Source organism: Calypte anna, chromosome 1, assembly GCF_003957555.1.
Source record: "Calypte anna isolate BGI_N300 chromosome 1, bCalAnn1_v1.p, whole genome shotgun sequence".
Lineage (NCBI taxonomy): Eukaryota > Metazoa > Chordata > Aves > Apodiformes > Trochilidae > Calypte > Calypte anna.
Genome location: NC_044244.1, coordinates 68,467,636 through 68,491,418, shown reverse-complemented (window position 1 = coordinate 68,491,418; position 23,783 = coordinate 68,467,636). Strand labels below are relative to the sequence as shown.

The following is a 23,783-nucleotide window of genomic DNA, read 5'->3' as shown; positions in this document are numbered from 1 at the left end:
TATTATTAAATCCAGACCAATTTTACTTAAGAAGCATAACAAAAAAGCTGTATGAAATGCCATTAATCTTTTCATACTTTTGTTGGTTTTCCCTCTGAGACTGAAGTATTATAATCCAGCAGAAGAAAAACCAATTGTTGAGTCTTCATTTTTGTTAATCCAACTGGTAAGCAATTCATGGTAATTCTATAGCTCCAAAATAATAAAGTCACTGGACACTGACGAATTATTTTTGTGAGGGCAAATGACTGCACTAAAAATTATGAGATAACGATTCTGAAACAACAAGAAGAGAAGATATTGCTGGGGAAAAAAAATAACATACTGATAAAAATGTTACTTGGTGAAAATGTTTGAGATTTAAATTTGGAAGTACATACACATTATTTTATATGTAATGTATATTTTAAAAGCTGGTGTCCTTTCATAAAGAAAGACAGGCTTGCTGTGTTCATCTACTCCCATAAGGCAATGGAGGCTATTCTCACAAGCATGACAAGTATAGGAATAAAAAGCCTTCTTGAGGCTTACTTTCCACAATTAAACCTATGGAAGAAAACCATTCCCGAGTTCCATGGAACTCCGACTGGGGCCTGAACATTTCACAGGATACATGTCAGCTATGTTTTTGGGGTCATCATCACTTAGGAAAGTGAACTTATTTAAAGCAGTTAAATACACCTGTGTATATGTTAGAAAACTATAAATTGTTCTCAGATGAACTATGTATGCAAAAGAACAAATATTATGGTGTTCTTGGAAGCATCAATGTAATGAAGTGTAATGAAGATCATCTTTTGCTGACACTTACTTGAATAATTTGGATCAGGTTGCAGTGCAGACTGCAGAATCCAAATCAGTGTAACATTACTTTCTAAACAATCAACCTGGTAATTGGGTATTGATTATCAAGGTCTGAGTCCTTCACGGCCTTGCCTGCTCAAAATGGACATGAAATGTGACACATGAAATGACTGAAGGTCTTGCAATGTTGTGACAACTGCTAGTGACATACCGAAAATTCTTCCTGAAACTTTAGGTTGTTGTTTGTGCAAAGCTCTTCAACATGTTGTAGGAAGGATTTCTTGCTTATTGGCCTAAAAATAATGACAGAAGAATTAGAAAACTATACAAAATTTCTTTATAATTCTCGTTTAAACACAGTTTATTCATAGCAGTGTTTTTCAGTTCAACAGAACTGATACTTGTAGGCAAAGAATTCTAAATGGCTTACTGCAATTGTTTTCAGTTAAAATAGAAGCATTTTCCTCCTCTTGTTGCTCCCCTTCACCAAATTTTTAATGCTGTTAATAGTAGCAGTACTGTCGAGTAGGACTGGTTTTATAGGTAATGGCATTCCAAGGTGAAATTTTTACACTAATGGAAATTTGTAAAGTTATCATTGTATTATGAAGTATATGATAATGTTTTGCCACTCAGAAAACATTTTATACATCGCAAGGTTTTAGACATATAAAATATTGCAGTGACCTCATTCTCATAATGACATGGGTTTTAAACCCTGAGGAGTTTAAATATCCCTGTATTACTTCCCAAGCTGAAACACAGACATGCAGGCTTCACCCCAGAGAGAGAGAAAGCATTTCTCCAGTTACCATGCAATTAGTCATGCTTTTATGATTTATTTGCAGCTTGGAGCTTTTTTCTAATAAATATAGAGGAGGGAACCACACATTGAGACTCACCAATGAACACAATATAAAAATCACTATTCAACTTACTTGATGGATTTTCTATAACTAAGTAACCTGCAACAGAGATTTTTGTTAAATGTAGCAAGCTGAGAGTTCACCAATATTGTGCATGTTAACACGTTTCAGAGGAAAGTAACTGAAGAACTAGATTTATTTATCTCAGGGATTCAAATACTATGATCTGTCAGATGTTGTGTGACTGACTTGCTTAATTTTTACCTTGGATATTGGCATATATGGCTATGGTAGTTACAGTTCCTATCATTGTCTCCAGATCATTTTACAGTGCTCTGGGCTCACATGGCCCTGGAAAATCCATACTTCCAGCACACAACTGCATATACATCAAGTGGATTCATTTAACACTGTGTAGTCTATTCCATTCTTCTAAGGGCCATTTCAGAGGATAAGGATATGATCCATCTCCCTTAATTCTAGATTCCTCTTATAAATCAATGAAGAGAAATAGGTGTGGTTTCATCTCATTTTAAACAGATATCTAAAATAAGTCACAGATGAATTATGCTATTGGTGTGGCTCTGCAGATACCAAACAGCTGTGGCTGTTGTTCTAAAGATTTTAAAAATGAGTGCCTGTTTTCATGCTCATTTTCACTGCTCCTTTTGATGCATGGTGGTTTTAGAAACTGTGCTACATACTGAATATTTAACTTGATCCTGCAGTAGGCTTCATGAAATTACATGAACATCTATACTGAGGGGGCTTTCAGTTGACCTTGAAACTCAAGTCATCATTATTGTCTCTGAACCCATTTTAAGGGTGACTCAGCATCATGTATTTATAAGAAAAGCCTTGGGCACTCAGGCTCACAAAGCTTGGCTTGCCTTTAAAAGACAACTTGCTCCTTCAAAAAAGCTCTAAGTATACCTTTTATGGGTCAGCCACTAAAAAAATCTTACATTCTTACATATAAATACTACCAAAGCTATTCAATAATACAAATACAAATGACTACTGCTGCCATAATTTTAGTAGAATAGACAACAATTTGCTTTTGGGTTATGAAGTTATTCTTGAATAATTTAAAAATATTTAGCTTTTAAATTACATTATAAAATGAGATTAATAGAATTGTTGAATAATGTATTATTAAGCATCAGTGAAGCTAATTTCAAACCTACTAAAGATGCCCTTGTGGTTCATACTTTGTTATGATAGCTCCTAGTAAACAAAGCAAAATGGATATGAAAGCCTTGGGTCAGTCTCACTGGTGTAAGAATTCACAGAGAAAGGTTTAAACTCAAAGTGCCTAGTAGGAAAAATGAAGGAAAGCTTTAGCATGAAGATGAAGGCAAAAAAACCCAACAAAGAGTACAGCTCTCTTTATGCTGAAGACATCTAGCTAGTGCTCAATATATCTTTTTTTTTTTTTTTTTGTATTTCCTGGCAGGTGAAGCTACCTTCTAGTAATACTGGCAACACTGTAGAGCCTAAGGTTTCTGAAGAAAATGCATGCAAATATATGTCTCTGATGAAAAAGCAACATTTTTTAGACTTCTTTCAAGACAAAATTATAAGCAGTCTCTGCAAAGAAATTCCATTTGGTTTTCCTTTTAATTCACCTGTCTTTGCCATAGGGCAACAATAAGAGCCATCACTCAGTTGCCAACCCAGTATTATTTTTAATACTCCTGGCTTTCCTCCTCTCCAATTGATAGCAATTAGGGGCTTACTGCACCTAAAAAGTTAATTCATTTTTGTCATTTGAGAATAAAAATTACATCTATGCTTCACGTAAGCAACCTAGGTATGTTGTTCAGGGCCTCAGTGCTGAAGGTAGAACACAGGAAACACTCAAAGAACACAGGAGACAATAGCACCATTAAGAACACCTCAGCAACAACTCAACAATATTTCAATTTTTTTTTTACTTTCATTCAAAGCTGGGAAGCACTGAAATAGCTAAGTAAATTAACTAATCAATTACATATGTTTCTTTGTAGTTAATTTTTAATATTAATAACAGGTGATTTTTTTTAAAAAAAGGCATAATCATATGTGATCTTCCACAAGCAATAGACATTTTTAAATAAGTGAGGCACCTACAGACTTACAATGTAACCTATCTATGGCCATTTAAGTGAAGAACTTGATTTTTGGAACTACTGAACACTTCTGCTGATCCAAGTGCACATTGCAGTGGCTTGGCAGCTCAGAAAATGTGATATATTATAAATGTTTTTATGAGAATAAGTGTCTAACTTGAAGACTGTGACAAAGATGTTGGCTTTTCTGTGCAAGAATCTTCAGAATGTATGTATTTTGTATGCTCACTAGAGACTTCCAGCTATACTCAGTTTCAGCATCCTCAGGCTTCAATAACTAGAGGTTTTTCCAAGTTTCCTGACTTTGAATATTTAATAATAATCCTAGACTATTTCGTCAATGAACAAATACTCATCTATCTGTAATCTCATTCTTCACACTTCCCACTTTTGTACAAAACATAAGAATATAGGTATTACTATACTTTGATGTGCACAATTTACAACCAAACCACAAAGCTGCAATTTTCCTTATTTCAGCTGGATAATTCCAGATTCCCACTTGTCTGACTTTGAAACTAGGGAAGAAAAACATTCTCTAAGATAAAGAATGCTTTATTGCCCTAAATCTGATTTTCTTTTAAAACAGTGTATTGTTTCATGTGTGGGATTTTTTTGAAGTCTATCAAAAATCTGAATCCCACTCAGATTACTTATGATAGAGCTAGAAAGAAGCCATTTATTTGTGTTGGCAGTGGTAACTAAAGACCATATTGTCACACAGACTCAGCTTTCTCTCTGGGTCAATCATCTGAAATCCACAGGGAATTAAAACTTTGTCCAAATAGAAAACAACAGAAATGAGTATGTAGGCAAAAGGCTTAGCTTATAAGCACCGCCAACACTTCCAAGGAACAATGAAGAAATTAATTTTTTAGCAAGTTAATTGAAAGCAATATACAGCTTAACCTTTACTAAATATTAAGGGCCTAAGGAAAGAGAACACATGGTTGTTTCTTCTATTGTCCCAGGACACATGCATTCATAAACCTTGCACTCCTGGGATACAAAGCTAAGAAAGCCTGTTTTTAATAGCTAATAAATAAATGGAAACTTGCTGAAGAAAAAGCAAAGCAGGAGATATGCCTGTCTCCACTCCAAAAAAGAAGAAACAGCATGGCCTAGAGCACGTGGTTTGCCTTAAATATAGACAACCACTGAATGCACAATATGTAGGAAAGGTGAGATCAGACAATAATTTTACATATAATAATCTTCCATTAGAAGTTCTAATTGCCTCATACGTGCAAGGGTTACTGTTTTTATAATTTGAAAATCTTCCTTCTGAATCTGTGCCCCATTTGCTTTGTAAGCTGTCTCACACAGAACAAAACAAAAGCCTCAAAGTATCCACCACAACGTGCAGCTTCTCAAGGAAAGATTTGAAGAAACTGACCTACATGGCTCTATCCTTGCTGCAGAAACCACTGCAAAATAGGGTGCCAGAGAAGTTGTCCCCTAGGTGAGCACCTGGAACAGGGAAGTGTTACTTGTCTCCTGCCAAATCTGCTGACAGATGAATCTCTGCTTTGAGAAGTGACTCGCCAGACCTTAGAGGCATGTTACAAAAAACCAAGTGATGAGAGCCCCCAATATATGTATATTCAGTGTGCTTCATGGACGAAAGCTCATTAAGTTTAGACTGATGGACTATATATGTTTTAAACGAGTTGGGATTTTTTGTTATTGCCTGCCTCATACAATCTCCATCATCATGCAGATTAAGAACCCAAACATTCAAAGTTAGCATTTTGGTTTCAAAAAGCAGATCTCCTTTTCCACGGAATTTAGTAGGGCTCTACACCCTACATGCCCTCTGAAACTACATCCCATTAAATGCCTAACAAAAACTTGCTGAGAGATGATGAGTATGTATTAGTGAGCATTAGTAACTTTCAGATACTGAAGTTTTTCAAGTAATTTTTTTTTCTGATGACCATTATGTTAAAAAAATTACCACTGGGAACTAGGAGTTGCCATGTATTTTCTGATTTGAAAAAAAGATTGATCCCAAAAATAGTTTCAAAATTGGCAAAATGTGATTCTTAGTATTTTAAAATTTGATGGTTTTTTCTACTTAAACTGACTTCTATAACGCAAAGGAATTCATACTAAAAAAGTTATTAAAATGTGTGAAATAAAATATTTTGATTAACCTATACTAAACAATTGCTGAGGTTTTGTTCAGTAAACTTCTAAAGCTTTTGAATTTTTGATATAATAATGTACAAAAATATTTCCAGTAATATTCTTAGAGAACAGAAAAAGCTTTTTCTACTTCATTTCTCATGTGATAACAGCTGCACAAATTTTCTGAGAATAAGAGCCGAGATCATAGGCCACATTCTACTAAGTATGAGAGAATGTCTGAAGAGACAACGTATGAGAGATGGTCAAGAAGGATGTCAAGAGGAGACTACAGTACCTTGATTCTGTGGATGAACTGCATCAGCTGCAAGTCCATGTCATTACTGATTTATAGTAGCTAATGTGACAAATGAATGTACTAGATGAGAAATTACAAAATCCCTGGTTTCCAAAGCATCTCCAAATGAGTACTGAATGGGATGTTAACTGGTATACAAGAAAAATCTTTGCTGCTCTTTTATCACTTTAAGAGTTTCACACAAACTCTGCAACATGTTCTCAGGCTAGAAAATATACCCAGTTGGACCAGATTTCAGCTGATTTACTGCTATTCCAGAAATACAAACGAGCCAGCCTGGAAAAAGACTCTGCCTATCTATGCATATAATGTACAACTGCAAGGTGCCACAAACTTCGAAATAAGAACTCTGCAACACAGCAAACATTGCAAACCCAGCTGAGATAGCTACCAAAATGTAGCCAACATATGGCAGTCGGTTATGAAGATGCCCAGATGCACAGTCCAATTCCAAATGCATGGTAAATTTGTGAAGGTTACACCATAGTCACTAACAGCTACTACAGCAATTCCACAAAGGCAATGGGTACAAAGGTTCTTTCACACTGTAGCATGAAGCATGAAATCAGGTAGCAAAATATTTTAGACATTGGGTTCTGCAGTACCCTGCCTTAGTGCATGCTGCCATCCTTCTGCTAGCTTCTTGATACAACTTATCATTACCAGGAAGGATGTGTCTACGTGAAAGACAAGGGTTGGACTTGATGATCTCTGAGGTCCCTTCCAACCCAGTCGATTCTATGATTCTATGACAGCACTAGAGACACCTAAAATGTCTCTTTTGGTCACTGACATTACCAGAAAGGAATGTAACACATATTGAAACTCTCTTTAAAGATTCAAAAAAAGGCCGTAATAAAACAAAAAGTTTTGAGCTGATAAAGAATATACCACCCCTCACTGCTATAGGAATGTTTAGTAGGGTCCCACTGAGTATTGACTGACTTCCTGTTGAAAAAATGGCAAGAATCCTGTCCTGAAGAACCCTCAAATAGTGCATGCACAGCAAACTTCAACAGTTTGCTGTAATGCCCAACAAAGGCCAAAGAAAGGGAGCCTACTGTAGTTTCAGTGCAGCTATTGTTTGAAAAATCCGAATCCAAAATTTAACAGCTACATTATATACCTTTCAAGAATGGCATAAGAAAAGTGACAGAATCATCAGAGTTACAAATGGCCTCTGTAGAGCCCATCTAGTCCAACTCTCCCACTAAAGCAGGATCACCCAGAGCACATTACACAGACTGCAGCCAGGTGGGTTTTGAGTATGTCCAGAATTGGGAACTCCATAGCCTCCCTGGGGACCTAGTCCCAGTGCCTTGTCACTCTCACACTAAATAAGTTTTTTCTTGAATTTAAATGGAACTTCGTATGTTCCACCCTGTGTCCACTGCCCCTTGTCCTACCACTAGGAACTACTGAGAAGAGTCCAGCTCCATCTTCTTTGCACCCACCCTTTAGATACTTGTAGACATTAATGTTTCCTTTTGAACATTGAAATAGTGGGGAAGAAGGAAAGAGAAAAATGCAGATAGAAGGACATGAAAATTGCAAACTGAAATGTAAGACTGAGTCATTAGAATAAAGCTAATGCCATTAAAACTGCTCTGCAAAGCCCTTGCTCTGCATAATTCATGTAATGAAGTACACATAAGTGAAACATTATAGTTTGCATTTACCCTGCAGAGTCTGAGACTATTCAACTCCAAATTACAAATAGTTTAGATAGAAAAGCAGCACAACAGTACTCTCCAAACTGATAAAGGATTTGTGGATACGTTGCTGAGACTGTAGTGGTATAATGCAAAATAGCAGCAATGTAATGAGTACAAAAAGCAGTTGAGGAAAAAAACCCAAAAGTTTTCTAAGTACTTATATTCTGATTGCCAAAGGAAAGAAACAGCGTGTTTCTTTCACATTTGCACTAGATTTACTTCAAGGATAGGTTGCTATCTTGTCGTAAAGTGTTAAAATTTCCATGTAAAAATTGCCCTGATTTATATCAAAATAGTTGTGGAACTGTTGAATCTTAATATTAGGGGCAAAAAAGAAAACACTGTTTTTTGTCATTAGTATAGCTGCAAAGATTGAAATTTCATTTTGGTTAACTATATAATTCAAACCAGTATGGTAGCACACAAGTGAAGAGAGCAGAATGGGAAACACACCATGTCACTTCAATAATGCAAGAACTTACTGGATGACAAATATCTCCTTGCGTCTAAAGAAAAATGATGAGTATCTGGAAGTAAAATCCGTTAACATTTTAGTATATCAACAACATGAGTACTATTCTCATTCAGCTAACAGCTTGGAAACAAGGCTGTTTTGAAGATCCAACAAGATCATTTATAGGAGTCACAGTTAGCACAGTGCATTGGTGAGGGGTTTTGCCTTCAGGGAATGTTTTCTGCTGGTGTTAGCAGGTACTAAACAGCACTCACTGAATGACATGTGCCCCACACAGAACACACCCCACCCATTATGTGATGGTTTCCAGATGATACACAGTCTGTTTGCTCATCTGTTAGAAGCAGCCATTCCTGTGTCCACTATTTTGAACAGGTTTGTACATACAAGCAACTTACTCTGTACCACACACATAGGCATAGACACACTCAAACAAAATAGGTCACCAGCTATAGCCTTTCATCTTCCAGCTATTCCTAGTCTGCAACAGTAGGATGCCTGACTGCTAGGGCAGGACTATTTTAGGCTTCTCATCTTTAAGAAGACTGCCCACCACAGCGTTTTATCTGACACAGCAGGGAAAATACAGGTAGGTAAAGAACGATCACATAGCATTTCTAACCCAGCTGGGTGTTGTGTGTTATTGAGAATCATCATTACATTTATTTTGTGAACAATATCTGTATTTCTGGCAGTCAGAAAGAACAGTTTTCCAACTGATAAATATATGTGACAAGATTTTCTCTCAGACAGAAAATATGAATAGCCTTGGCATTGCTGCATACACCTTAAAGGAGTAGATGGCAGGATAGCCAGTGTGATGAGCTCCATGGAAACCTGGATGCTATACAAATCCCTTTGTGAAAAAATGCTTTTCAAATGTCAATTAAACAATGACAGATTTATTCTTGAATTAGCTAACTGTGATTTCTGGGAGTCTGACTCTTTCAAAATGCTTATGTAGGTTTGCAGCCTGCACAAAACACTGGGCCATCAAAAAAACCCTCACAAATTCTGAGTGTTTAAAAATATGTAGCCTTTTTTTTTTTTTTTTTTTCCTTAACACAATTAAACAGTGATTTGCACTTAGATCTTTATCTTGTTGTAAAAAGAGCTGAAGATTAAGTGATTTTCTAAAAGCTAGTGAGAAGTGTCTTGAGGATGGAGGTCATTCTTTGAAAAAGGATCTCAGTGACCTGTGTAAATAAGAACACCACAAACACTTCCAAACAAGCAAAGGTCAGAAAGGGTCAAGGCTACAGCCCCTTTGGACTACTGTTTTGCCTAAGGAGTATGCTTACCGTGTAAATCTCTCATCCTTCAGCTCCAGGTCTGCCACTGTGATCAACTGATCCAGTTTAAACTTAGTGTCAATAATTTCTGCATCTCGTGGGGAGTATGTGCCTCCCTCTTTTTGCTTTTGCCGAATTCTAAACAGAAAATAATAGTGAAAAATAAACATGCAAGAGATTTAAGGACATCAATACTTTGTTTAGACAAGCTGGGACTCCAAAATGGTTGCAGGGAATCCTTCCTTGGCCTTTATTCTATTCTCTCTTCCAACAGTGGAAGTTAGTAAAATCTGTCCGTAACATGTAGAATTTATAGGGAAAGAATCTAGCCTATATATTCTTTTAGTTTTCCTGAATTAAATCTTTGGCTATGCCTGAATGATGCAGTTGAAGAAGAACAGAACTTCTGATGAATGAGCACACATCATGGATGCAGTACCTAGTTTAGTTCTTTACATCAATATTTTGGTCACAAATTGAACTAGAAGTCAATTTCTCTTTCACATATGAGACTCCGATGTATTTACTTGATAAATTTATTCGTAAAACAAACACCAGGATTGAAAGTATTTGCTTCATATCAAGCTGTGAGTAGAGTTAGCCATCATGCTGAATTCATCTAGCTGACATTCTGATTTATATCCTCAAATCAATAGAGAAGTGGCTCTGAAAGGGTAAGATAGGCAGGCAGGCCACTGTTCTCATTCACCCTCTGGAGAAGTTAAGTTGTTTTTTCTCCTTCATCTATAGAGGTTACCCTTACTAGAGTAAAACCTTTGAGAGTACTACCCTAAGTTTCTACTTAAAAAAAAAAAAAAAAAGCCATACATTTGGAAATTATAGATTTAAAAGACTGAATTCTTCTTTAAAAGAGTGCTTGCAAGCATTTTAACAAGGACACATAAATCTCACCTTGCAAAAGCATATACTGCAGCCATCAGAAGAAAAATGGAAAGTATACACAAAGTAACAGAAAGGATAGCTTCTACAGATCTTCCTGATGCTCCTTCACCTGCAACAGAAAATGGTAATCTAGAATTTCATTGATTCATTACAATTTTTACATTTCTGATAGGGTGAACTTAGGGAGCGATGAGAGACGCTTTTCTCACTGTACAACTGCATCCCTTTTGTGTCAGTCAATGAGGTGCTTAGGAAAGAAAAATAAAACAAAACCAGAAACAATTCATGTAAAGGTTCCTAAACATTACTGATCTATGTAACAGATAACACTGATAGTGTAAATATGTTTCATGTGCAGCCATCCCCTGGCTGTTTTCAGTTCTACCTGCTAAACAGGTTAAGGTAGATCTACACTGCAGTAACATCAGTCTGAACATTATCCTGAGCTGAAATTCTTCAGCCTCTCTGCAGCCAAGAACAGACACACTTTAACTGCTAGGACATCAAATTCCAGTGGTAGAAAAGGAAGAGCCACAAACCTAAAGCTATGAGGCTACCAGCAATCACTCACAGGCATGAAATTAAAGTTGCATTTTTGGAGATACTCTCCTCAGGGTGCTGAAGGAACCCACTGAAGTGATCAGATCTGAACTTTCTGGATTAATCTGCCTGACTGACCATTAACTTGAGTTCTTTATGTGAGAACTGGTGATATTGTTAGGAACACTAGCAGATCAAAAGTAATCATAAAGGCCTTTATGATAAAAAGCTAAAGGTGATGGTATTCTAATCAGTCCTTTCAGGTGAGAATGAAGTCTCATTCAGAGACTGATGAACCATTCAGATCAGTAGTTGCTAGACCTCTTTTTGAAGCCCTTTAGTGCAAATTTTTTGATGTAATTTCCCCCTCTTCCTGGTAATCCTGTCCCTGCCTCAGAAACCTCAGCCTCTTTTTTCCTTAGGCACACAGTGAAAATAAGAGAAACATGAGTTTATTACTGCTAGTATTGTTGACCTATGCAGACATTTAACTCCCCCTTGTAGACATGATCAGGGGAAAGGAAAAAGACAAAAGACATCGTGTTGTGTAATTCTGAGATGCTGCAACTTAATACAGGTTTCAGTAATATTCTGCAATAACAGAATATCGTAAGGTAGGCTTCTGTGCAAAAGACAGTATTAGGAAACCCCATTTTGATTATTTCCTGTCTCATTGGCTTTGCATTTCACATGGAAAAAAGTTCACATTTACACAGAACTACCAGCTGTCTCACAGTGATTTACTGAACCAGATCTTGTTGGATCTTATATCTTATATCAGGTTACATCCTGTCTTGATGTACTTGAAATTTAAATAGTAATCGTCATCACGCCTTAATGATCTCATGGAAAAAAATTACATTGTAGTATAGTTGCATTTTTTGCAATGTCAGCCATGGGCAATGCAGAAAAAACTTCACCTCTCCAGCTCAAGAGGAGGGTTGAGGGTACTCCAAGTATGGTTGAGTGGGAGCACCATATTAAAATTTATCCTTTACTATAATTAAAAAAATCATTATTGCACCTGTGCATTCCAGTATTTTCTGCTTCAGTTTTCCCTCCTAGCAAAATTCTTATTTTTTATCAAAAGTATCTGATGTGTGCCACAGGGAACTCTCTCATAGGTTTTCTGTATTTTTTTCTGCTTCAAACATGCTTAACATGAAGTATTGAGTCACATAGATACAAGGTTTGCTTTCTGGTTTTCTAGATCAAAGACCTATGTATTCTGTGAGTAGACTTAGAAACCAAAATAATGTAGGGTTCTTTGAATGTCATAAGCACTTCTGCCAAAATTCAAATTAGTGTTTTATCTATTAAGATCAAAGTGTAATGTTGGAAAACCACAAATGATTAGTACATTATACTTATTCAGCTGGCTGTTGATCAAAACTCCCAGGTCCTTTTCCATCAGGCAGCTTTCCAGCCACTCATCCCCAGTCCTGTAGTGTTGCTTGGGGTTGCTGTGACCCAGTGCAGGACGTGCCACTTGGCCTTGCAGAACTACATACAGTTGGCTTTGCCCCATTGATCTATCCCGTCCAAGTCCCTTTGTAGAGCCTTCCTACCCTTAGGCAGATCAACACTTCTACCCAACTTGATGTCTGTAAGCTTACTGAGGGTGCACTTGATCCCTCCATCCAGATCACTGACAAAAATATGAAAGAGACCTGGCCCAAATACTGAGCCCTGGGGAACACCACTTGTGACTGGACACCAACTGGATTTAGCTCCATTCGCCACAACTCTTTGGACCTGGCCATCCACATAGTTTTTACCCAGTAGAGAGTACACAATACTAGTTCTGCACCCAATATAGAGGGAAACTGCACAAACAGTGTAGCTCCTGGCAGTTCACCAAAGATGAGCTATCCTGGCAAAATGGTATTTTTATTGGTATCATTAAAAACAGGTGGAGGTACCACCTCTTGACATCTTCAAAAGGGCATACAAGTGAGTGGAGATGTTTCATCAGCCATTCTGGTTAACATAGGTCCAGCAAAAGTAGAGTTAGTGACTTCAGGGGAAACCACTGTACAAAAAGAAACAAGGGCTTTTTTTGATTCTTTGGAAATAAATAAATACTTCAGTAAATGACAAGGTCCTTACCTAATGTTTTGACAGGATCAGAATAATCAGAATCTGTAAATTGTCCTTTAACATTAGTTGCTCTGAACTTAAATCTGTGAAACAGAACCAAGAAAACTAATGAAATAAAATTTCATGTGCATTTTCTTAAATATTATGTCAAGTAAAAACTAAATATTTCTTTTCAGTTTTAGTATAGCATAAGCTGGGATCATTAGTCACCTGCTAAAGTGACTTTGTGACAGAGACATATCAAGGACTCCGTGTCAATATCTTAAATGTCTAATCAAACTATGTGAATTACTTATCTAGAATTTGGGCTTATTTAATTTAAGAACTCAGTAGGCATCTTCTGCTACCTGAAATATTTTTTAAAAATTTGTCTCTCATATTTATATTCAGTCAAAAAAATTGAAACTAGAGACACATGAAGATTATTTCAATATCCCTCCTTTCATAATTGAACTACAGGTATTTTATGTTTGTATAAATGTATATGTCAGTCAAATCTTTCTCTTGGACAGAGAGACAAATGTACTTACAGGTACTGCTTTCTTGGTTTCAGAGGGCCATTACATATTTTGTCTTGACTGCCTGGTATCATACATGTAGTGTCAGAACCTATGACATATATCTCTTCTTTGCCAGTCAGATCTTCTTTTCCTTGTATACATGGTGGGTTTGGAAAGCCCTCATTTGTAAAATATGGCCTTGGTCTGTTGAAGTAGGCATCATACCACTTAGTAACATTTCCATCATGCTGAGCTATTGTGAAGAAAAGAAATAATCAGAAACAACTTACATTCTAACCAGACTGTAATTAAAGAAGTTATATAGGAAACTAATCTTTTTAAAAGCTTGGCATGTTTTTGGTGCCATTTACACAAGTCTGTAATGGTATTTGTGCTTGAACCCAAATGTACTTACTATCCACACTATCTGTATTTTGATAACTCAGTATAAGTCAACTGAATCACAACTAGAAAATTTCAGGAGCTCTGCCTGTAGAGGATATCACTTGTACAAGCCACAACTTTGAAACTGAGCATGGCTAGTAGAAAGTGCTTACTATAAAAGACTGTTTCATAATTGAAATTACTATATTTCCATAAGTGAACCGCACACAGCAGTGTAGTGTAACAAGGCAACCAGGTGCCCCTAATTGCCAGGAAGTGGACATGATCTTGTGTTAAGCCCACCTGTGCCTGATTAGGGCGGGCCCCCACTGTGCATGAGCAGGACCAGGGGGCCAATAAAAGGTGAGGCCTGAGACACAGGCTCAGCTCAGTCCTGAGCACGCTTTGCAGAGAGGTCAGTCGCTCTTGGAGCACTGTATTACCTTCATTGAACCACTAGCGCTCATCACCCTCAGGGTGAGGCTCTGAGGAGTCCCAAACCCGGGGCCTCAGCATTGTAGTACTGCGGCTTAGCCAGCTGCGCCACCAGAGCCTCACCTTTTATTGGCCCCCTGGTCCTGCTCATGTGCAGTGGGGGCCCGCCCTAATCAGGCACAGGTGGGCTTAACACAAGCTCATGCCCACTGCCTGGCAATTAGGGGCACCTGGTTGCCTTGTTACACTACACAGCAGATGAAGAGAAAAATCTCCAAAATACTGCTCAACATGATATTTGTGTTTCAGTTAAAGAGAATCTTCACAGTACCAGCTATGAAGTAAACGTCTGTAGGATTCGTTCTAAAATACAAAATTCAGAAAAAGGTGAGAGATTTAATGTGAATTCACTTAATGTGAATGTTTGAGTTTTCTACTTTGCGAGAAGGTAAAAGGAGGGAATTAAACACCTGGAATTTGTTCCTCTTAGGTAAAGTAAGCCCAACTATTTGACATCCTGTCATGAACTCCCACTCACATTGGTATGCAATTACTCAAGAGTGTCATGGCACTCTTCATATGTGTAAATGTTCATCAGTCCATACAAAGGAATGCACATTCTAACCCACAGGCTACAGAAGGGGTTTATGTAAATAAATTTGCCCCTGTTATGAAATGGAAATATCAACTGCACGGGACTACATTCTCTTACAGGCAACACAAGTTGCAAATGAAAGAATAACCTTGTAAAAATGTTTCACCTTAATTTACTTTCACAAATACCAAATGTATTTTTTTCATGAAAATAGGAAATAAAGAAATATAATTTCAATGACAGGGCCAGAATAATATTGGTGACTTCGAACAGCATGGATTCATTGGCAAGAAGTTCCCAAAATTCACTACCCAGCACACAGGTATTGTGAAAGGTACTTTGCCTGGTACTGCTGGCACAGCTAAAGCAACTTTGCTAGTTTTTTTCTAATGTGTAATTACTGACGCACAAGAAAATAAATGAAAAAGTCTGAAAATAAATAAATAAAATAAAAAATTGAAAGCAATTTTCAAAAGAATTTATAAAATTCTACCTCCTGCTTCCACAACAAGAACTTGTATCTTCTTGATAGGGCCATGATCATCACTGTAATAACAAATTGGCATTCTGATCGTAATCGTTGTAGCTGTGACAAGTAATGCCCCACTGGTGTCATAAACTGGTGCCGGTTTCTTTTTAGGTCGTGGTGGTTCTGTTTTTTTAAAAAAATATATACCACAGAGTTTTCTTTAAGGGTGTTTTCACTATAAATACTTTGTTCAGGCACATAGGTGTGTTACACAAGACAAGTCTTCAGCATATTTTCAGGGATAACTTAACATTGTACCTAATGCTTTTAGCCCCTAAAATCTGTATTCTGATAAATGCCTCTGCATATCAGGTCTTCAACTAAAAGAGGAAACAAAAAAAAGGCTGGGTCTTTGTTTTTCTATGAATTTCAATCAATGACTCTATTTATTTCCACAACTGTGATGTTGTATACTTTACTGTGATCATCATCTAAGCTGTTCACTGATGGTAACTAAAATACTAAAGTCAATAGGATTACTTTACATGATTTACAGTATCATTTGGACACAAACAGCTGCAATTCAAGGCTACCAGTTAAGTGTTCCTGTCCCTACATTATGTGGCCTCTAAATAACAGACAAAGGCACACAGCTGTGTACTCACAGATAGAACAGAAATTTCTTCAGCATTCATAGAGATTTCAGCTAAAAGGCACTTTATGAAACATACCTTTGATATCCATGGTTATTTTCAATTGAATTTTTGGCCCTGCACCAGCACCATTAATTGCATACACCTTAAAAAAAAACAAACAACACCTTCTTTTAATGAATATTTGCAATAGTTTCAAATTGGTCAAATCTGAATATATTTGAAGCAAAAGTGAATGCTGAAATATTCCTTTCTGCTAGAACTTACTTCATATTTCTTTATCAACCTAAATGCAGTAACACTTCATCACTTGCAATGCAGCTCTTATGAAAAGAAGAAATCCTAACCCTGGTTATGTCGCCTCCTGTCACGTCCCAGACTCTGATTACTTGAAAAGACTTCATGCACATATTCTGAGCAAACTCCCCTTCTAGAACTTGACCTTTCATCTGAATGATCAACACAAGTAGTAGAATTAAGAGGGAGATTAAGTCTTGTACCCTGATCTGGTGGTCCAGAGTACAAAGTAACCACTAGCATGGTTAAGTAATAACACTGGCGTTGTGTCCTGCTCCCACTCTCTCCACCCTCTTTACTGCTCCCTTCAGTCCTCAGACCTGTCTCTCTTCACTCCACATCTAATGTTCTCAGCATGAAAACCTTATATTCAGCCTTGTGTATACATTTTACTGTCTCGCTTCAGACTAATCTTTTGCTCCTGCCAAAGAAAAAAATCCAAAGTATCAATTCTTACGCTGACATTATAGGTATGTCCTCCTTTTAGTCCTTCTATCATGGCAGTGACTGACTGATCTGTTTTATCAATGACACTAAGATTGTGGATCTGGATGGCAGCAGGGTCATCTTCATTGTAAAACATAGCTTGATACACCTGGATATTTCCATTTGGTTCAGATGGTGGCATAAATGTTACTTGGAACTTTGTTACTTCATCTGGTATCTTCTGAAACGTTATATTGTTGGGTGGGTCTTCAGGCACTGAAATAAAGACTATTTCAATTAGAGTAAAACCTGGAAAACTACAAATTACATTTTTGCATATCAGCATTATTTCATTGGTATTTCCTGGTTTTATTATAGACATCTCAAATACCTATTGCATATGTAAATATCTGAAAAGGCACATTAAAAATTTAGTTAAAACATAATCTCAACTTTAACAGCTAATGCTAAAAATGTAAAATTAATTATTAGATAACCCTCAGTATACTCAGAAAACTTTCCCCTGATTTTCCACTCAGAAAGCCTAAAGGCATCATTATATTATACCTTGAAATCCATTTGAGGTAAACAAATCCCGGCATGGGTTGACAAGCAAGAAGCAAATGTTAGTCTAACGTATCCCTTTCTGAAAGCTCTCTGTCAACAGCAAGCTCCCTCCCAACATCTAAACAAGCCACTATGCTCCTAGGAGTCTTTGCTTACCAAAGCTAACTCCACAAAAAAACCCCAAAACTTGCTACTAGCCAGTGCCAAGACACAAACACAACATGCATTTTTCCCAGAGCCAGCTTTTTGTCAAACACTTATTCCAGTAGCTTATTCTCAAGACAGAGAAGTTACAATTCATTTTCCCAAGGTCCCTATCTGAAAGAAAAGGCTGTAACATTCTTTCCAGGCAGCTAAATATTTATTGCCCTACCTGAGCAGACAAGTATGTAGCATGACCTCTAAGCAGTGAAATCAAGCAACTGACAGTACAGACATTCTCTCTCACCAAAGGATTTAGGTGCAGTTGCCATACCCTCCAGGCTTTCAAAACCAGCAAACAAATACCTAGGCTTCCCTGGAGTAAGTCAATGTAAACTGGTCCTAACTCAGCCGTATGCTAAACTGTACAAACCAGAGGAGACAAGATGAGATGGAAAAAAAAAGAACTGTTCCTCTCCAAGGTTAACGCACCTCCTAAAATAAAGTATTTTTACATAAGAGAAAGGGATACCACAGGACAGACCCAGCTACCACCTAATTTAATCATAATTCATTTTTCCCCAGTAAAAGGCAATTTCAGCCTCCAGGGATACAATCAGGTCATGAAATTCTTAAGAGTTTAACATAGCAAAGGCATTGTGTATATATACATACACACACTCATATCACATATTACATCGCCAGGGACACCGGATTTTCATACATCAAAGGAAAGATAAATGATAATCACTGTGAAGTATGTTTAAATCTGAAATTAATCTAAGGAACAGTTAACCAGGGGAACAGCTGAATCAAGCCCAGACCCCTGTAGACCTTCCCTAGGAACTTCCTTCCACTGAGAATACAAGAGATTGTGTCCTCAAGTAGTACATGTACTACTTATAAATGGTAGGATTCACTTCACTTAGCTTTTATATGTTTAAATTTTGTGTAAAGACCAAGGATGCTGCTTTCAGTGGTCTCTTAAGGAAAAGAAGCAGCTCCACAGGGGAGAGTCATCCCTTCCTAAGACACCTTACATATACATGCTCCTCTCCTAAGTTACCTTACATATACATGCTAATATGGACAGGACCTCTCTTCATTCACTGAAGAAGTAATCTAGATGACTGGGTTCCACAGATTCATATTTACAGGAAGCAAGTTAAGATCTCTGCATTACTGAAAGTAAAGATTAGCTATTTATTATCAGCATTGCTTTTATGTGATGGTGATAAAAAATTATTTTTCTATTAAAGAAACTAGTTATGAGAACAAATCTGCATTAAAAGTAAACAAAGTGTTCAAAGCTGATTTATGTGCCAGACGAAAGAAAACCTGCAAAGTTTGATCCATATGCAGTAGAAAAAAAATACAAACCTGCTTCAAAAGTGGAGACAATTATTGGAGAACTAGCCTTGCCTTCAATGAGAGCAGCATTAACATCCCCCGTAAAGGCAATGATTACCACAGAATACCTTGTAAATGCTTTTAAATCAGAAATTTCTAAGACTTTATTCTCATCATTTGTCTTCAGAAACTGAGCTTTGTAATTGTCATTATCTACCTACAGAATAATAATTGGGAAAAAAAAAAAAAAAAAAAAAAAAAAAAAGGAAACATGATTAGAAGACTTGAAACAGCCAGAAGTAGGGCATTACTATTGGAAAACTTTATTTAACTTTCATCTTTATACTTTTCTAACTATTTACACAGAAAAGTTCACAAGTCTCTAGCTACCATGACTAGAAAGTTCCACATGAGACTATGTTCCCATCTCACCCTTGTGTTGCTTTTTTAGCACTTCATATAGTATTGGATTAAGGAAATAATGGGTTCTTTGCTTGGTGCTGTCTTCCACCAGGCAAACATGAACCAGTTGGTAGACACTGGGCCACAGAAACTGCAGTAACCAGCAATGGGAATCAAACCAGGCAGAGATCCAGAAAATGAGCAGCTATACAACTGAAAATTGTTTGGAATAAAAAAATAAAAAAGAATAATAATTAAAAAATGAAAAAAAAGGTAATTTGGCAGCAATATATAATGTTGATATGACTGTAGAGTGCAGTTCCTCTTTGGATATATTAAGAGAAGCACTACTTGTAAGACAGTGCAGAGGGAGTAGTTTTCTCACAAGGAAAGCTGGAAAGCAGAAACATTTGGGAGTTCAATCAAGAAAAGGGAAGACAGTGGAAGACCATAATTTTGAAGTAGTAACTTGAAAATGTAAAAAAGTATTTTACTAAACTGCAGATAATCCATTGCTTCTAGTGAAAACACAAATCAAAATTTTATTTGCACAAAAAAAAAAAAAAAAGAAAAAGATTATTATATACAAAACCTGCAATGATATACCTAAATATGTAACTATACCTATCACTAGTTAAAAACTGGAACAATCTCTCAAGGGTTGCCAAGAAATTTTCAGCACTGGACATTTTTAAGTAAAGCTTAATGAATCATAGGTGAGGAAGACTCTGGTACACTTGTTTCTGTGTTAGAGCAGAATATGGACTAAATTACTCCTTGGGATTCCTGTCATTCCTACATCTCAAAAAATACATACTTCTGCAGAAAAATCTAAAGTCTTGAGCTTTATTTGCAAATAATCAATTCAAATTTTAGCTTAAAAAAGAAGATAAATGAAAAAAACTGGAGCTTTTCTAGTGCTTAATCGAGTATCATTTACAAAATTCTTTTTAATGCCTACTCTCACTACTTTCTTTAATGATGTTTTCATTATTGTTTCTTCAGTGTGTAATCTGAAAAGAGGATTAGGTAGCTGTACAGTAGTTTTCCCACTGGATGAAATCTGTATTAAATGCAGCTGCTAAAACATTAAAGCAGTTCAAGCATACGTTTTATTTGACAGATACACATCTATCCCCACTGAGAATTAACCTGAACTAAACTTTCTGATGGACGAAACAGACATTCATTTCCTGGGATGGCCATGTAGAGTTAAAGCACTTTTTCCTTGCTGACTATTAAAAATATGGCACACAAATATTTGTACAATAGCTAAAATACAATCACAGTACTACATCAAATTTATTTCCAAAGTTTAATGGTTGAGTTCCATTTTTCTTACTAATTTTCAGTAATTTTTTATACAGGGTCAGTTCTATCGCAGTATGGAGAAAAACAAAATATGACTTGCAAGAATAATAATAAACTACTTTTTAGTTTTTCTGATCTATAAAACTGCAAGGAACATCCTAGCAATTTAAAAAGAATCCTAATACATCACTAATAAATACTTAACTCTTAACAATAAGACATAACACAGTAAAGATCTGAAATTATTCTGTTCTGCCTATTTTTATAAAACCTTTAAGATACTCATTTGAGAACTAAAATGAGTAAAGGTATAGATACAGGAAGTTTGTGGAATTTGGAGTCTTCATAAAAATTTTCCCACTGGGACAATAAAATGTATACACAAATTTTTACTGAAAAAGATTGTGACAGCTTTATAGGCCTTTAAGAATAGATTTGTCTACTAATATGATTATCTACAGAAGTGACCCCTGTAGTTACTGATCATTAAATAGACAATATCTGATTACAAGAAATCCCTAAACATAAAGCTAGATATCTGAAAGACATTTGCAAGATAACCCCCACAAGGCAAAATAAATCAAACCCTCTCCAAACAGAACATTTAAATAAGGTTTTTAACCTCCTTCCAAGTGCTGGCAGGCTCACACGAAGAATTTATCTTTTTAATGCAATGGATATTGATAAGGTATTTATAAAACTTCCATAGTGTACAACCAGATAACCCCCTATTTATAATTTAGGAGCTATCAGATGAGAAGAAATAGTTTAAATACAAATTGATTAAATATCATACACACAAAAAGATAAAGCTTTGAAAATTGAAAGTTTTATCAAAGATATGAAAAGATTTTTTTTCTGTTGATGCACTACAAGGCTGTTTATCCAAAAGTGAGCAAACTACTTCACAACAGAAGGAGAAACAAAAGTGACTGGTTAGTTTCTAGTGACATATCAAACTGGCCAAGGAACTCTTCCTTCCCTCTTACTATTTCCCTTGTTATTGTACATCCTTCATCCTGTCATGCTATTGCTGTGGTGTGTTCAGAACTGAGCAGATTGCACTCTGTACATTGTTACTATGAAGTTAGGGAAAGACAAAATACTTACTCTCATAACTTCACTGAGGAGCAAAAAAATGTTTAGTACTTTTTTAATGTTCCCTTTGGAAATTTTGATTGTGCAAAAATCTTAATATTTTAGCATATCTGTTATTCTTATGAGCATTTCAGAAACACTGAAAATATGCATATGACAGTCTTGCTTTCTTCACAGAAAATTGAAAGAACTTGTTCAAAAAGCCTTTAAATAATTTGAAGTAGTCTTCAATTTTTTTCCCTATTCTCTAACAACAGACTGACTTAAGAATTTTTTAAAGCTGTGAATAACAAGTTTTCCTGGGTCAAGTCTGGTAAACCATTTCTCATTTTCCCTGATAGCTCTGTCTGAACAATTCTTCGAAGAACACGGATCCCGTATCCTACTTAAAACTTCTCATGTGCTCGAACTTAGAAAGTTTCGTAACTTGCCACAGGGCAGGAAATAAGGTTTATTAATGGTTGTTTTAAGGAACACTGTAAGGGCAGTAGAGGATGAAAAGCGAAAGGCTACTAGAGCTTTTCTCCTATGTCAGTCTATTTTTGCTTCTAAAGATCAAGGAGAAAGAAGTGTTATTGCTGTGCTACCAAAATACAGCTAATCTGAGGGGATGGAGCAGCAAGTGGAAATCTAGTTTGACTTTAAAGTTTAACCTCTGATGGACTGTGTGATCTTCTGAAAGTCACTTCCTTTTGCTAGGCTCTCCACTCTGGTTTGTAAAACTGTGACAGTGAACTTTTCCTTTCTTTTATGCAAAGAAAAAGTTATTTTTTCAGAAGGATGTGCATTACTGCAAAGTTTAGCTACTATTTTCATGTATGCATTTATAGCTACACTTTTTCTCTCCAAGACCTCTTATTAGTACAGAATTTGTAATATCAAGTAATTTATCTCCCATTAAGAAATCTATAAATATACCATTCATTCTTATGTAGCATTTATGTGGAAGAAGACACAGTTATGTTGGGTTTTTATCCAGATTATGTTTATCCTGTCATTTCTATTAGAACATCTGCTGTGGTATTTACATCACATCTGTAGTACTACCAACAATAAACCAGAGTTGCCTTACTGAGGTAATGTCTATGAGGTAGCACGTTGGCCCAGTAATGATGACAGGTTCACTCCAGCTGACATTAATACTGTGAGGAGATGTAGCTAAAACAGTCACGTTTTCTGGAGGACCATCTGGAGCTGTAGAAAAACAGAAGTATGTGAATCGTGGCCAAAGAAGTTCAAAACAAATAGACCAGTAGAGATTATTTTTCTATTTGAAAACAAAACAAAACAAAGCAAAACAAAACAAACCACAACAAAACCCACAAGCAATTTCACACATTTACCATGATACACTAGTTAAATAACTAGAAGTTTTTCCTTCTCATATATAAAGCATACAGCGTGATTTAGGAGCAATTCCTTCATCACAATTACTACAACTTTTCTAGAATTCCCAGAACTTTTCTGGGAACTGCCTACAACATCATCTTAAATTAAAATTATAGGGGTCTTTAAGTAGAAGTCATTTACATATATTTTACATGACAAACAAAGTACATACATCTATTCAGACAAACAGACAAGCACAATGTATTAGTTTATGTCAAACAAATCATTCAAAGAACAAGAAACTATAAAAAGATAAGGACTTCTTCGTGCTAGAAAAAATTTCCATGAGTGTTGGAAAGTATTAGTACAAGTAATTTTATTAATTGAAAACTTATTTTCCAGGTTTCATTTCAACTTATTCTTTACATGTTGAGAAACTCTGGAAAACACACACACACAAAAGTGATAGAAATTGTAAGCAGGCAAGAATGTTCACATTAGGAAATGGCATTTTCCTAAAATTTTCTTTTGTCAAGGTGATATGTGAATTAACCTAGTAATTTCTTATTCAGAA

General features: G+C 36.2%; 1 protein-coding gene across 1 annotated transcript in view; it reads right to left on the bottom strand.

Annotated features, from left to right (window-relative positions):
* PTPRQ (protein tyrosine phosphatase receptor type Q) overlaps positions 1-23,783 on the bottom strand; it is a 107,248-nt gene that overhangs the window by 16,021 nt on the left and 67,444 nt on the right. The window contains exons 27-37 of the mRNA XM_008498155.2: positions 22,953-23,074; positions 19,100-19,286; positions 17,043-17,287; positions 16,367-16,433; positions 15,660-15,818; positions 13,783-14,005; positions 13,262-13,335; positions 10,622-10,721; positions 9,719-9,847; positions 1,743-1,769; positions 1,016-1,097 (exon numbers count right to left, since the gene is read on the bottom strand). Of these exons, the coding sequence (XP_008496377.2) occupies positions 1,016-1,097; positions 1,743-1,769; positions 9,719-9,847; positions 10,622-10,721; positions 13,262-13,335; positions 13,783-14,005; positions 15,660-15,818; positions 16,367-16,433; positions 17,043-17,287; positions 19,100-19,286; positions 22,953-23,074 (1,415 nt within the window). The remainder of the gene's footprint in view (positions 1-1,015; positions 1,098-1,742; positions 1,770-9,718; positions 9,848-10,621; positions 10,722-13,261; positions 13,336-13,782; positions 14,006-15,659; positions 15,819-16,366; positions 16,434-17,042; positions 17,288-19,099; positions 19,287-22,952; positions 23,075-23,783) is intronic.